General features: G+C 43.1%; 1 protein-coding gene across 1 annotated transcript in view; it reads left to right on the plus strand.

Moving 5' to 3' along the window:
* The first annotated feature begins 4,268 nt into the window (after positions 1-4,268).
* LOC119491880 (gap junction delta-2 protein) overlaps positions 4,269-15,559 on the plus strand; it is a 35,131-nt gene continuing 23,840 nt past the window's right edge. The window contains exon 1 of the mRNA XM_037776144.1: positions 4,269-5,270. Within this exon, the coding sequence (XP_037632072.1) occupies positions 5,200-5,270 (71 nt within the window). The 5' untranslated portion in view covers positions 4,269-5,199. The remainder of the gene's footprint in view (positions 5,271-15,559) is intronic.

Here is a 15,559-nt window from a genome sequence, read left to right on the forward strand (position 1 = left end):
CTTCATCAGTGGCTTTTTTAGCTATGACAGTGATTAAAAAGTTAAGAGTAGAGGCAACAGAAATGAAAAAATAGATGTGTTTTCAATCTCCATAATTAGATTACTTCATTAAGTGGAGTTTAATTGAAGTAGATTAATGATTTTTTTTTTTTTATCTTCGGTGAAATAAACAGACAGATGGGCTTGAGGAAGTTGGCATGTGATAATTGATTCCAACCCGCTGGCTTAAAACCATAATTGCCTTCAGTGTCCTGCTGGTGTGAACAAGGACTTGCGCACACACACACACACACACACACACACACACACACACACGCACACACACTCTCTCCCTCCCATGGTGCCTGGAGCTACGCCAAAGCTTCTTATCCGTTAATCGGTGTGAAAATGTAATCTTTTACCTTCAGAAGCCCCCCCACCAATCCACCTCGCTGCCTCAATCAGTTGGTCTCCCGTTTTCTCGTCACATAACAAAGTATGTAGTGAACCCTGGGCCACTTCACATTTCAGCGGCTTATCAACGCTTTCATGCCAATTACCTGCTGATGAATTAACCTCCATAAAGCCACAGTTTGTCCCCAAGGAGCCTCATTCATTACTTTTCTACTTAAAGGATTTAGTGCAGAATACGCTTTAATACATGACGGTGAATCCTTCACAACAGCCGCCACGCTTCTATAGCAAATGTATTAACGGTGTTAAATATTGATTGAAACTCATTGGAAGACTCCCAACCCTAATGGTCAAAATGTGTATTTTTGTAAATCTGTAACACCCGATACGAACTTGTATTGTTTGTTAAAGAGGACCTATTATGCTTTTTCTCTTTAGTGTGTTTTATCATTTTTTTGTGAATGTAAAAGGGCTTCAAAAGCCCAAAGTTCAGTCCAAAGGGAGTTACTCTCCCCCACAGAAACGCTGCCTGAAACGCCTTGATTGAAGTCCCGCCTTCTCTTCTGTAACGTGGTGATGTCACCGAGTAACACATTTGCATAATACCTGCCTAGCAGCTGGTTGACAGCCCTCAAACAAAGCTAGTTAGAATGGAGCTGGACTGAAATAGTCCAAAGTCTTTGGTTTGGTTGACCAATCACAACAGAGTAGGCTTTTCAGGAGGGCAGGGCAGGAGCTCAAACATGAGAAAAAGTATGTGTTTTTTTAATGTTAAAGCATGTAAACATGTTATAATAGAAACCCCAAATACAAATATTGAACCTGAAAAAAAGCATAATAGGTCTTCTTTCATTTTTGTTTTACTAATGAAGCAGACTTTTCTGGATATCTGCATTTCTACTTCTTTATCCGTGCATAATCGGGCTTATATGGAAAGGAATAACCACAATGTTTGTTGGTTTATTAAGTGAAATGCAGCTGCAAATCTATTGGACACCGTGATAAAAACTTGCATAAGTGCTATAAGATAAAACTACAGCCGTGCAGCTCTGTGAGGCTGTACTCGCTAACATCAGCATGATAACATGCCCATAGTGAGAATGCAAACGCTGATGTTTAACATGTATAATGTTGTCGTGGTGGCGCTAGAGGAAACAATCAGAGGGTCAAGTCCTTATGATTCATCCTCTGTGGACCATGAATATCTGTACAAAATGTAATGGCAATCCATCCACTAGTTGTTGAGATATTTCAGTCTGGACCAAATATTGAGGAATAATACAGAGTTTATATATTTTGAGGTTTCTCAGGAAGAGCAGATGATTATCTTAATAGCTGAATTACAGAGCTACAAGTCTCCTTACAAGGATATTGTGAGGTCGGAGATAAATATGTTGGTGTTTTCTTGTACTCTCGTGCCAGACGGCGGCAGATTGCAGCCCGTTTGTGTTTTTCTTTTTTTCTCTCTTTTTCCTTACTCTCTTCACGTGGGAGACACGGTGCTGCCAGATTGTCTTGGCATGGGGTAGGACGGATTACATGCGTGTGTCTGTGTGTGTTCAGTCTCTCCTTACCTCCTTAAGAATAGATTACTACTCCTCCGGTCTGGGGATCCAGGGAGGGACAGAGGAAGCCACTGAAACACTCAGCTGCACTGCATGGAGATGCTGCTGCTGCTGTGTGTGAGTATTTGAGTGACTATTGTCATGTAATCCCATTTACAGCTTGTTTGCTGCAAAGTGACACAAAAATCCAATATTAACACAATAATAATCAGTTTGTTTCACTTGGTAACGAACTACTACAAATATGTACAAACTGTTGGCATTGTGTGAATGTCCAATATTCATTCTCCTTTCAGCTTTTTGGTCTCCACCAACTCCAACTCCCTCTATGAGAGCGGCGAGAGTGAACCAAACCAGTAAAGTTGCGGGCTGAAGAGAGGAGCTGCTGAGTCAGGTTATAATTCTGCATTTATAATCCATTTATAATATAAATAAATATTGATTATAGCTGCTTCAAGTCAGTTATCAAGCAAAAAATTTCCAATATTTGCTGATTTTTAATACCATTGCAAACTGAACATCATTCGTGTTTAGACCTGTTTGTAAAAAACATGCTGAAGACCAACTGAAGACCCCATCGTCGGTTCCCTAGCCCCCAACCCCCCAATGAAACATTTGACATTTCAGGATTGTCAAAATACTATTTCAAAGCTTTCCCCACAATGTCAAGAATATATGATATGATATAATTTAGGCCAAATTTATTTTGGGCCTCAAACAGTCTTTAAATTTAAAGCTAGGGTTGGTAATCTTGAGAAACTATCAAACTTAAGATATATTTTAGAAATTAACCAACTGAAAAACCAAGCCAAGTGTTGCCAACTCTCTTCCAATGAAAGTAGCAGCACTAGCTCCAAAAGACCCTAAATCTAGAGAGAAGATGTCAAGTCGGCAACTCTAGACGATTATATTCCTCAATCGCGGAAAAAGTTTTCACGCTTGGTTGAGGTGGTTTTTGCCTTTACCGAAGAAGAGTTGGTGCGCTAAATGGATCATGGAAACACCTTTGCCGAATAAGTTCTAACGTAGCGAACATTTAACTCACATGACTGATCAGCTGTTTCTGCTGCCAGCAATTTCTTGGTTATTCCCATAACGTGTGAATGCTTGTCTTCGTCTCCGGACAACATGAAACATGTCCAATACTAACAAGACGAGAAAGAACAAATAAAACTTACCCAATTGAAACAAATTCCTGAAGACCTCTCTCCATTTTTCTCTTGTAGAAATGTTAGACGGTCAAGCCGACTTGTCTTGTTTCCGGTTCACAACCTCTTCCTCTTCTACTCTGTTTACTGGTGGATTACAGACATGCAGCCAACTTCTGGCCAAACGACGCTGTAGCCGAGGTTATTCGCCCCAAATTTATGGAAATGCACCTATTTTGCATTTCTGTTTTTTTTTGCGACATTTCAAAAGTTTGCTTAAAATTTGCTTGACAATTGAATGTAAACACGGCTACTGACAGTCCGTCTCCTCTCTCCTCTCTCCAAAGCCGATCTCCCATAATTATCTTTATGAACGTAAACAACGAACAAGGCTTTATTAAAGTCCTGCGACAGCCACAGATACCAGATCTTTTTTTTGTCAGAGCATTTGATTTCTTGATTGCTGACAGGATGTAAAGAGAATTTCAACAAATACAAAATGTTTTTGAAGAAGATTACCAACCATAGCTTTAAGTATCTGAATCAAACTAAACGTGATCCGTCTCTAATTGTAGATGTCCTCAAGTGGTCCCGACCCTGGCTCCACCCAACACTAACCCAAAAACAGAGACTTTCATGATTACAGAGTGTGTGTGTGTGTGTGTGTGTGTGTGAGAGAGAGAGAGAAAGAGAGAGAGAGAGTGCATCCAACCCATCGAGCAAATTACTCTAAATCTTGATGACTGCCACTAATTCCATTTCCATCTCTCTCACACACACACACACACACACACCACACACACACCACCACACACACACGCACACACACACACACACACACACACACACACACACACACACACACACACACACACACGCACACACGCACACACACACACACACACACACACACACACACACACACACACTCTGCATGGCACTGCCTTTCATGTCTCTGTCTGAGTGTGTGTGTAAACAGCAAAGATCATCCAGTAGGTATTCATGCACACAGACAAACAAGATGATAAAAACATAGATGGAAGGCAAAATCATGAGCATTGTGAGAGAGAAGAGTGGAAAATGATTTGTGTGGTGTTGCAGTAAGAGATGAAGAGGAGGAGGAGGAGGAGGAGGGGGATAAACACAGTGATGGAGAGTGAGTGAGAGGGGGGAGGAGCGGAGAGATGATTCCTCTCTCTAATCCTCTAGACACACGCTCGGTCTGGCTGCCTACTGGCTCAGAGAGAGAGAGAGAGACGGAGGCAGGTGGAGGGCGCAAACGGAGAGAGAGAGAGAGAGAGAGAAACCAAGTGGGAAGGGAAAAACAAGATGAAGGGAAGAGAGGAAAGGAGGGCTGCCTCTCGTAAACCACGCTGACAGGAACGCGGAGAGAAAGAGGGAGGACGAGGAGGACCGAAGAGACCTCTCGCACCGTTCCAAGCAGAGGGAAGGAGACGGAGGAGAAGGAGGAGGAGGACGATGCTTCAGTCCAGCGCTGCCTGAACCAAACCAGGAGAGGAGCAACAGAGAGGAGAGGAGAGGAAGGAATCCATCGAACAATAGCTGGAAGAGAGGAGACAGAGAAAGAGGAGACAGAGGGAGGAAGAGGATGGAGGAGCGGAGAGACATAGATCCTCGGTTACTCTGGACCTGAGTCCTCCCAGAGTTACTACAAGATGCTGTCAAAGAGTGTGAGGGCGGAGTGATGGGTGACTGTTTGCACAAACTACGGCCGCTCCTTGAAACTCAGTAGAAGTAGATGAGCGTCAGTGTCGAGAACATATGACAGAGCAGCTGTTTTAGGAGGTAAACGGGGTCAGGTGCACCCAGAGGAGGGACGCAACGAGGAAAGACAGGCACATGGACGGAGGATTACACTCATGGACACCGAAAGACAGACGAGCTTCAGTCCAACCATCTCAGGTGCAGCAGTTACAATGAACTGAGCTTCTTCAGAGTTGCTTTTGACTCCTCTTTTACACGGGACGAGCCACCTGAAGCCGCTCCCTACCTCATCTCAGCCCAACAGGTGGATTCGAAGACTCATAAAAAGGGACTTTTAAAAATCAGCTCTGGTGCTCATAACCTCAACCATGGGAGAATGGACGATCCTGGAGCGCCTCCTGGAGGCCGCTGTCCAGCAGCACTCTACTATGATCGGAAGGTGAGTTCTTGTGTGTGATTGCTATCATGTGTGTGTTTTCTTGTTTCTATACTCTATGTGTATGCATTAGGGCTGCAGAAGTTAACGCGGTAATAACGCGTTAACGCAAATTTGTTTTAACGTCACTAATTTCTTTAACGCATTAACGCAACTTGCGATTTTTAGGTTGTAGCGGGCTCAGTTTTAAAGCTAGAGTGAAGATACTGACATCATGAAACTAGAAAACCTAAAGAATCCATTGGTACCAACCATGTCATACTAGCTTGTCGCAAAGGAGGTTAAATAACGCTCCAAACTTACGCTAAATTTTGGCAAAAATAAAACTGGCATGGCGATTTTCAAAGGGGTCCCTTGACCTCTGACCTCAAGATATGTGAATGTAAATGGGTTCTATGGGTACCCACGAGTCTCCCCTTTACAGACATGCCCACTTTACGATAGTCACATATAGTTTGGGGCGAGTCATAGTCAAGTCAGCACACTGACACACTGACAGCTGTTGTTGTCTGTTGGGCTGCAGTTTGCCATGTTATGATTTGAGCATATTTGTTATGCTAAATGCAGTACCTGTGAGGGTTTCTGGACAATATTTGTTATTGTTTTGTGTTATAAATTGATTTAAAATAATAAATATATACATAAATTTGTATAAAGCAGCATATTTGCCCATTCCTGTGTTGATAAGAGTATTAAATACTTGACAAATCTCCCTTTAAGATACATTTTGACCGGATAAAAAATGTGTGATTAATTTGCGATCAATCGTGATTTACTATTTTAATCAATCGACAACCCTAGTATGCATACATACAGTATTTAAAATACAAGTATGCCAGTGCATGCAGGATATGAATCCTTCCCTGCACTCAGTCTTTAATCCCTCTGAGTGACATGACGGGAGGGTTAGGAGACCATGGAGAGGCTTTGACATCAGAGCAGCGCGAGGACATCTCACCTTGAAATCATTTATTGTGCTCATCAATTTTCTACTGTACTTCTTCATCCTCATGTCTTCTTTCTGTCTCCTTTTTCCTCCCTCTTTAACGTCAAATCTGCCTCAGAAGCCGTCCAGTTACACAAGCGTGCCTCATACAGCGTTCCCAGAATCCTCCTCCCTTCCCTCTTCTTATCTCTCTCTGACAAGTATGAAGTCACCCCTCAACCTAAAAAAAACTAGTCACGAGCACGAGGTCACGGCTGTTATGATTTATGCATCATTCTACACGGCGAGAGATGTCTTGTATTTTAGTTTGGATAACTCGTCAGCCGCAGAGCGAGCAATTATTGATGAGCGTTTTAGCCACAGAGGCACATCAGCTCTGTGGACGGTATTAAACATGATGTTACGTCTAGTAAAGAACACATTCATGAGTTTGGGTTTTTTTCTTGGTATATCTTTAAGAACCACAGGTTCATTAGAGACTGTCTGAATGAGCAGTTTAAACCAATCCCCTGAGGCTACTGACTCACTGTGGTTAGTGGTACTCTTGAATTATTGAGTGAATAAATGTCAGCCAGTTTACAAAGTAAATGATGTGGAGAAACATTGTTTTTTGGCAGAAGATGAGTCTTCTCCTGCTGACAAAGCTCTGAGTGTGAATGTTGTCGTGTTATGAAACTGACGTGATTTGAAAGCAGTCTGTTGGTTGAACGGTCAGTTAGAGTTGTTTCCTTCGGTGTTATGATGAATAATTGGTCAGCAGCTGCTTCCCTTCATTCATGACACACTGGAGGAGCGGTGTCGCTCATCAACTGGACTCGTCATCCTGGCTGCAGGGGCTCAGCGCGAGCGAGAAAGAGACAGAAAGAGAGCGTTGTTAAGGAGGAGGAGGAAAAATGAAATCCCCCGAAGGAAATCGAGGAAAAGAGAGTTTGGTTGCAAAGTGGAGAGGATACGAGTGGTATCCAGCGACTGCGAGATGTGAGAGACGGGAAGCAGATGACGGAGAAAGAGTAGAAAGTGTAGAGTGTAGGCGAGGGGCGGCGAGGAGCAGTTATTCACAGACAAGCGAGCAGACACATGGCCTCAGTCTGCAGGGCGTTGGTAGGAAGCCAAGAGGACTGTCTCGTCACGAGATGGTGCTGTGTGTCATGACCTAAGCGGGGCAACCAGGACACCCGGCGGCGAAAAAGCCTCAGATCATCTTCGCGCGGATTATATCTGTTGTCCAGACAGTTGAAATGTTCAGATGACGGGAGGAAACCAGCCCAAACCTTTTCAAAATAGCTACATTTACACGTAGGATTCCCAACAGCCCTGTACAGTTTCACTTTGTTTAGACTCAATACATTTGGTTTCCATTCCTACAACCACTTACTGTACTATAACGTACACACTGCTTCAGTAAACCAGTGAATTATAGGTTTTGACATGTTTCCAACGGTCTGTGTACAGTATCTCTCTGAGAAACCTGAGGTTGTGCATTTTTTTGTATCCATAAAAAAAACAATTTTATGTGTACAGGAAGTTCAGAGATCAGGGTTATATCAACTGTCAGAGTGGCTTGAGCTCAGGTTGATATGTTGAAGGATGCAGCGATACATTTATAGTTATTACAGTTAAGCTGCAAGTGGGACTCGTTTGGCATTCAGTCTCTGACATATTGACGACTGTCCAATTGGCCAACTGATTGAGTATAGGCTGTCCATTCCTTGTGAAAGTCTTACTAACTCTACTAATTGAATTATCTTTGTGGTTTCCATGGTAAATTAGTTATTTATTTGATGTTAGCTTCCAAACCAGTGGGCAACCTCGGGTCTGAAAAGTGAAGCCAATGCTGAAGTGCCTCAAGCATAGACTGTATATAATGAGTGGATGTAGTCACCGTGACGTCACCCGTTGGTTTGTGGACTGCCGTTTTGATGCCTTGAGTTCGCCATTTCGGCCATCATTAAGCATCCCCTGCTTTATGGTCTATTTGACTCTAAATGGGACCATCATTTACTAAATGAACATCATGCTGTATTGAAGAAGACTTGAAACTAGCTGATTGAGACCATAAACTCATGTTTACAATGTTTACTGAGGTAATAAATCAAGTGAGAAGTAGGCTCATTTTCTCATAGACTTCTATACAACCAGACTTCTTCAGTTCATGAAAGTTAATTGTAATAGTTTGGTCGCCTAAAAATGTCTTATTGGGCATTCGGTTTTACTTAGTTCCACCCTCTCTAGCTCCACTTCTGGTTGCAAAAACTCAAGAGGGTGGCGGCCAAGAAGTCAAGATGGCGAATTCGAGGCAAACCAATGAGTAACATCACGGTGACTACGTCCACTTCTTATTTACGGTCTATGTTCACAACACGTATGCTCTGGTATATGTTTATAATTCTAAAGGGGCATTGCTGCTTGGACATATATATGACATTTTCGAAAAAAAATGGATAAACAAAGGGAGGATGTCATTCATGGTATTTATTCATCTCTTAAATGTCGTTTACGGAAGCACTCCTAATCACTTAGTGCCATTACTGATAATGTGAAAAGACCATTTCTAGCTTTAGTTTCTGTGTGACAGCCTGTATGTTCCCACATTAAAGTGCCTTCCCTGCATCTGGCTTTTCTACAGCTCAAAACCGTCTAATCTGGGACATCACTGCCGCCGCTGACATGAATTTTTATAAACGCACGCTAATACTCCCTCAATCCTGAGACTTATTGGTCCCCCCGCTGCGATTTCACGCGTCTCATTGGTCGGTGCAGGTGGAGAAAGCGTTGGACAGGTTTGCCGTCCCCGAGGCGACGCCAGCGTCTGTTCTCATGAGCCCGCCATGACAACAGCCTGCAGGCCTGAGTGGATTCGTCATACATGAGTCACACACACATTAGGGGGGATATAACACTTGTTGTTTGTGTAAGATTACAAGCGGCTCTGGAGATTCTCCTCTACGGTCGGTTAGGGTTGTGTGTGTGTGTGCATCAGACTGTGTGTAAATCGTGAGCTTCTGAGTGGTTTTATCACATGTGCTTGGTCGGGTTTCGGCGCTGTCTGCGAGTGTTTGTGTATTCACCTACGAACCTGTGATTAATCCCTGCCATTACAGGCAGTGGGGCAGGTGTAAATCGACTTGGACTATCTGATGGACTGTGGGACCCTGGCGCTCGTTGGTACACACAGAAACCGTGATGAAGCACTCTCTACCTAACTACCGTCAACACATCCCTCATGCTGTTTCTGTGGTCTCACTCCCATAGGCTACAGTACCCTCTCGGAGCTGCCATTGGTCAGAGTGTCTGCTAAACATGCAGGTGCATCCTCCGAACACCCTGATATTGATCTCCAATAATGGAATAGGAAGTGGAGCTTGATAGAAGACAGGGCACTTAATGAAACAGTCTTTAGGCCTGTCCATTTGCAATACAAATGAACTCATTGGCTGCAGCGGCTGGAATGTTAAGTGAGTGATTAAAGCTGTTAGTACCTCATTGACTGTTTTGCCCGTTAAAATAAACCACGCCAGTAATTAGCACACCAAATATTTATTCTGGCAGTAACTTTCTCGACTAAAGAGCTGTGTAGTTAAACACCGCGAGGGCAGATAAAAGTTAAGGGGGCTCTTCACAACCGGTGTTACGACTTGTAAAGCTGAGTGGGAACTATAAACTGGACGACTCTCACTCCCAGCGCCTCTTTAAACATCATAATGGCCGGATATAAAATGTCTTATATGATGCCCCCTTTTCCACTGATTTTTGGCGGCCTAACAAATAATTTTGTGCGTTGTCTGTTTCTGCAGTAAAGACGTCGGAAGATGATTTTATGTTGTTTTCACTCCTCCGGGAATTTATTTCCTCCTTGGCAGAAAAAGCAGACATAAGGCGATATACATACTAAATGTGAGCGCTGCCAAGTGGGGTCAACCACACATACTTCTTTGCTGTTGGTCGAGGCTACGACTTCAACGGTCGAAGTTCACCAAAGTTGAACTCCACGCGATGTGAAGATGCAAATTTTGCGCATGTGCGACCATGCCCTTCGTGAAGAATAAACAAAGCGAAAATGCGAAATACTCACCTGTGAATATTACACGTCTAGGGCTTTTATTCTGAAACGTAAGAGCAGAAGGAGTGGATCTGATTTTCACTTCCTTTGTCGAGGTTGAAAGGAGTTATAAAGTTTGTTTTGTGTTGTTGTTTCATAAATATAGGTGCAACTCAACCCGTTCTGCACAACAGGATTGGTTGACGCCTATATTTGTGATGCAAAAGCTCAGAAAATGGACCTCATTCCGAAAAGAAACCTGTGTGCAAAGGCCTTAAGGCTACAAACAACCCATAATGCAACACTCTGTACTCTCTCCATTCAAAAATAAAATTGAATAGGATACTTCCCTTTTTTCTCTTTCACACATATTTCTGTATCTGTTATACATAGCAATGGTCTGTTATAAAGAAATAACATTGTAGAACTCCGTGATTGACCAATCAGAATCGAGTATTCAACAAAGCTGTGTAACAGGTTACTATAAAGGCCTCAGTACGCTTCTTCTGAACTAGGCTGAAGGTTGAACAACGTTTTGTCCGACCGCGTCTAAAGGCAAAAGTGTTTGGACCTGTTCCGACAAATCACATTTGAAATTTCTCTCAAATAATTCCACTCTTCAATCTGTATTAATTTGTCATCTCTGCCTGCTGAATTGTCCAAAGGGGATAACAGCACACACTTTTGAATGTCGGAGGACATACAGAGTCAGCCTCTTCACGCCTGGCCAATCACTGCATGAAATAACCGTGATAATCATCGGATGCATCCCTCTCCAATCCCACTGTGAGAATTGAAGAGGATTCCAGTGGCTGTTACGTGATCCAACGAGCACTTAGAAGCATACTGAGGCCTTAAAATGGCTTTGAAGCACTAGATGTTCATTTTAAAATACAGCCCTTAACAGCTGTAGTTCATTGGGGGGGTTAGGTAGAAGAAGAGATGGTTGAAGGTTTGCTTGAATCACAGCATGTCTTTGCACATGTGCACTTTACAGGAGGTGATGAAGAGTGTGTGTAGGTGTGTTTCTGCAGAAGCTCTCCTTGACTTAGACCAGCCCGCTCAGCATGACTCCTCAGCAGGGCTCCCCTGAGTCAAATTAGTGTCGTCACTCAGGAGCCGTTAGCTCATCCGTCCAGGAAAGCGTGTGTGTGCGTATGCCACATGCACTCTTTCAGCACAGCACAAAGCCAAATCCAATATTTATTAGTGAGCGGCGTGCACTCGCGACTCAGCGTGCCGGCGTTTGTTGACAGGTTACAGCTCGGTCGTCGCCTGACCTTTAGATCATCGTGCTTTTATTCAGCGAGTCCCCGCGGAGCGCTCGCACACCCTACGGAGGTGATGGATGGAAAACGAGGCTTATCTGGCAAATGTGTGCTATATTGCAGAGAAGAAGCAAGCGAGGAAGAGGCTGTGATATCGCCTCGCTTGCGGCAGATTCCCCCGAGAGATTGTTAAGAAGAGACACTTACAGGAGGCCATGCGAGACCTCCGACATCTATTTGCTCCGTCCCTCGCTGTCTCTGCTTTCACACTTCCTCCATCCATATGAAATGACCCCCGGGATGCATGGCGGCTGTAATGTCAGCGCCTTCTCCGTGCTGCCATGAGGAACCTGTTATTAAAATGACCTCACATATTCCATAGGGAAATTATGAATGGGAGATGCTGGTAATTCCTGCTGCATCTCAGACTTTTAGAACAAATGTACAGCATCCACCTGCTGATAAATCCTCAATTTATGGATGAAATAATCATAATGTCAAGGATAAGTTTATTATTGAAGATGCTCCTCAACTGATAGTGGGATTGATCTCCTCCGGCTGCGCTGCTAGAGATATACGACCATCATGGAAATGAGCCCCAGGAGCCTGAGAGAGCTGCTCTGTAGCTGCTGGCAGCCTTTCATGACTGGAGTACTACAACCAGCCTCCATAGGGACCGCTGGAGATGCACAGTTGTAGCTCGGGGAGAAAGAGAGAGCAACTGCTCATAATTATGCAGCTTGTGTTCTCATTTCTTTCTGCTTACACTTCATATACACTCCACCCAACCTCCATCCTCTCTCTGGTTCTCAGCTGCTTATTCTCCCTCTCTTGATCCTCACAGTCCACAGATGCTAAGGTCAGAGTTGACGTGGTGTAATCGACTCCTATTGCATGTGTGTGATCATCAGATTCATTATGTTAGAAGATTAACCTATATCTTTATCCTGTGTTAACGCCAATCATACATACATTTTACCGTCCATAGCTATACCTACGAAAAGTAATGCACTGTAAATCATATATAGCACCAGGAATCAATTCGTATGTAATCTACGTGGGAATCAGGAATTATAAAGAACGACAAACGTTATGTAGGGAGGAGCAGGGTCAAAAACACCAGACTTTCGCCCCGTGTGAAACCAACATATTCTCCCTCCCAACTTGTCAAATACCGCCATTTGGTCAGTACCCCTCGGCATCGAAGACCGACGCACGCTGTACCCCTCTTTCGTTACTTTTGGATGAACCAGGGACGGCATGACACTATGCACTCGTTACATGCATAGTGTCCTTTCAAAATAAACTTCCATTTTCACAGGAAGTTAGGTTTAGGCAACACAACCACTTATTTAGGGTTAGGAAATGGTCGTGGTTGACGTTCACTTCACTGACGTATGACTAACGTGACTACCGAGTGACTCACAGGGCTATATGACAAAATAAGTTACCGGTTACTTTTAGTTTAACACGGGACACGAACACTTCCTGGGTGTAAGTCCTGTGTTTGTTTGACCCATTCCTCAACCCTGAGCAGACTTTCACGCTCTTAATACTACGTCACATGCCCAGACCGTCGAGTAACGCCGCGGGGTGGGTTTACATTGCCGTTAGTTGAAAGCCTGGTTCTTACAGTCGCTAAACGGCTTGGTCAAACCAGAAGTCAACGCCACTTCCGTAGTTATTTTACCCAAACCACCATTTTTTCCTAAACATAACTAAGTAGTTTTGTTGCCTAATCCTGACCAAGTTGTTTCCTGTGAAGACAGAAGTTTATTTTGAAAAGACTGTATGCATGTGTAGAGTACAGTCTAGACCTGCTCTATATGAAAGGGTCTTGAGATAACTTCTGTTATGTTTGACGCTGTATAGAAATGGATTGAATTGAATGTAACAAGCGGAAATTGACACGTGTTGCTGGATATTCATAGGAAAATGCATAAAAAATGAGGAATAACTTTTTGTAAGATATCACATGAACCGTTGTATGAGGATATGTTGTAATTTTAACATCTATATAGTGCGTAGTAGGGCTGGACGATATGGAGAAAATCAAATATCACAATATTTTTTAACAAATACCTCAATGACAATATTGTTACAGTATTGAAGGGTTGATGGTGCTTTTACAAAGTATTTACACGTTGAGATTTCTGATAAATAATAATCAGTAATGTGGATGCCCAGCTCTAGAGCATAGTGTCATAGTATCATGACATACATGGAGGGAAACTGGAACACAATAACATGGATGGTCACAGAGGACAGAGAGAGAGAGAGAGAGGGATGAATGGATAAAGATAGAGAGATTAGGGCAGACGAAGGGGTCCGAGTCCAGACAGGTTTCACCTTGCAGGTCCTCCGGGTGAGACTGTCTCTGGCAGGGTGACTCAGTAAGGCTTACAGGTTTAGCGTTAGCACCTCGCTGGGGGACAGAGCAGGTCAGTGTTAGAACCGGAGGGTTAGTTTAACCCGGACATTACCTCACACGCGCGCACAAACACAACAGAGAGAGCAACCCTGCAAAAACAGCCACCTGAGCCAGTCACTTAGTCGTATGTTCAGTCATAACATATGGTTACATTTTAAGGTATCAATATAGAGTAGGAACCATGGATTGATCATTCTGTTGGCTTTACTTTTTTAGTAAAAGTAAAGTTTTTGTGAAGTGGAACATGGAGTTAAAAGCAGGATCCCATTTGGTAACTCTTCCCTGCTGGTGCATTCAGGGACCTGTGATCAGATCTGACATCCAGGGAGTGAAAATCTGCCAAGACCTACACGTATGCTGTCAGAAAATCAATACTTGAACACGACAACATGAAAAACATGTCCCTGTTCTCATCGGCATTACCACATGATGACAACAGTGATGTGATGAATTATTTATCTCTTTTACATCTCTGCAAGATGATTTTCGTACCCTGTTGACGTGACCTCTGCAAGATAAATAGAATAAATATGTTGGGTGTTGGGTGTTGTTATACCAGCGCATATACAGATATGTTAATGATGCTAAAAATATGAAATGGACAGCTTTATTAGAAAGTTGTCTAGAGACCTAATAAGTCAGGTGATTTAATGTGAAGTAGTGTAACCATGAATTCGTAATGAGATAGTTGTCACTCTGTGCTGCAGGTCATACAGCTTCTCTTTGGGTAAATCTTCTTTAATCAACATGACAAGACAGTAAAATACCTCACTCTTGGTTTTCACATTAGATTCTTGACCATAGACTGAATATAAGAAGTGAACGTTGTCACCGTGACGTCACCCGTTGGTTTGTGAACTGATGATTTGAAGCCTCGAATTCGGCATTTTGGCCATCGCCATCTTCGTTTTTGCAGCCAGATGTGACACGAGAGGGTGGAGCTAAGTACAGCCGAACGCTGAATAAGAAAATGTTCTAATTAACTTTCATGAACTGAAAACACACTGTGAAAAGATTAAAGTTCTAAGACGCAAGCACAGACCACTCCCAGACCGTGGTAGCGACCTGTCAATCACAAGGTAGCCACGCCCTAAGCATCCCCTGCTTTATGGTCTATTTGACTCTAAATGGGACCATCATTTACTAAATGAACATCATGCTGTATTGAAGAAGACTTGAAACTAGCGACTGAGACCATAAACTCATGTTTACAATGTTTACTGAGGTAATAAATCAAGTGAGAAGTAGGCTCATTTTCTCTTAGACTTCTATACAATCAGACTTATTTTTGCAACCAGAGGAGTCGCCCCCTGCTGGATATTAGAGATAATGCAAGTTTAAGGCACTTCAGCATTGGCTTCACTTCTCAGACCCGGAGGTTTCCACGGCTCTTGACTTGTTACCTCTGTTACTGTTATAACTGTCATGTACATGAATACGTAACCTAAAGGGCACACTAAGCTATAATAATAGTCTTTGAATCATCTTTACATAGATACCATTGGAGCAAAAAGTCCTGTAGCGCTAAGGCAGAAGATCTTGTGTTAAAGGATGTTAACAAATAAAGAAATGTTACAGAGACTCATGCTGAAGTGTCTGCGCTCTCTG

This window comes from Sebastes umbrosus, chromosome 7 (genome assembly GCF_015220745.1).
Source record: "Sebastes umbrosus isolate fSebUmb1 chromosome 7, fSebUmb1.pri, whole genome shotgun sequence".
In the NCBI taxonomy this organism is placed as follows: Eukaryota; Metazoa; Chordata; class Actinopteri; order Perciformes; family Sebastidae; genus Sebastes; species Sebastes umbrosus.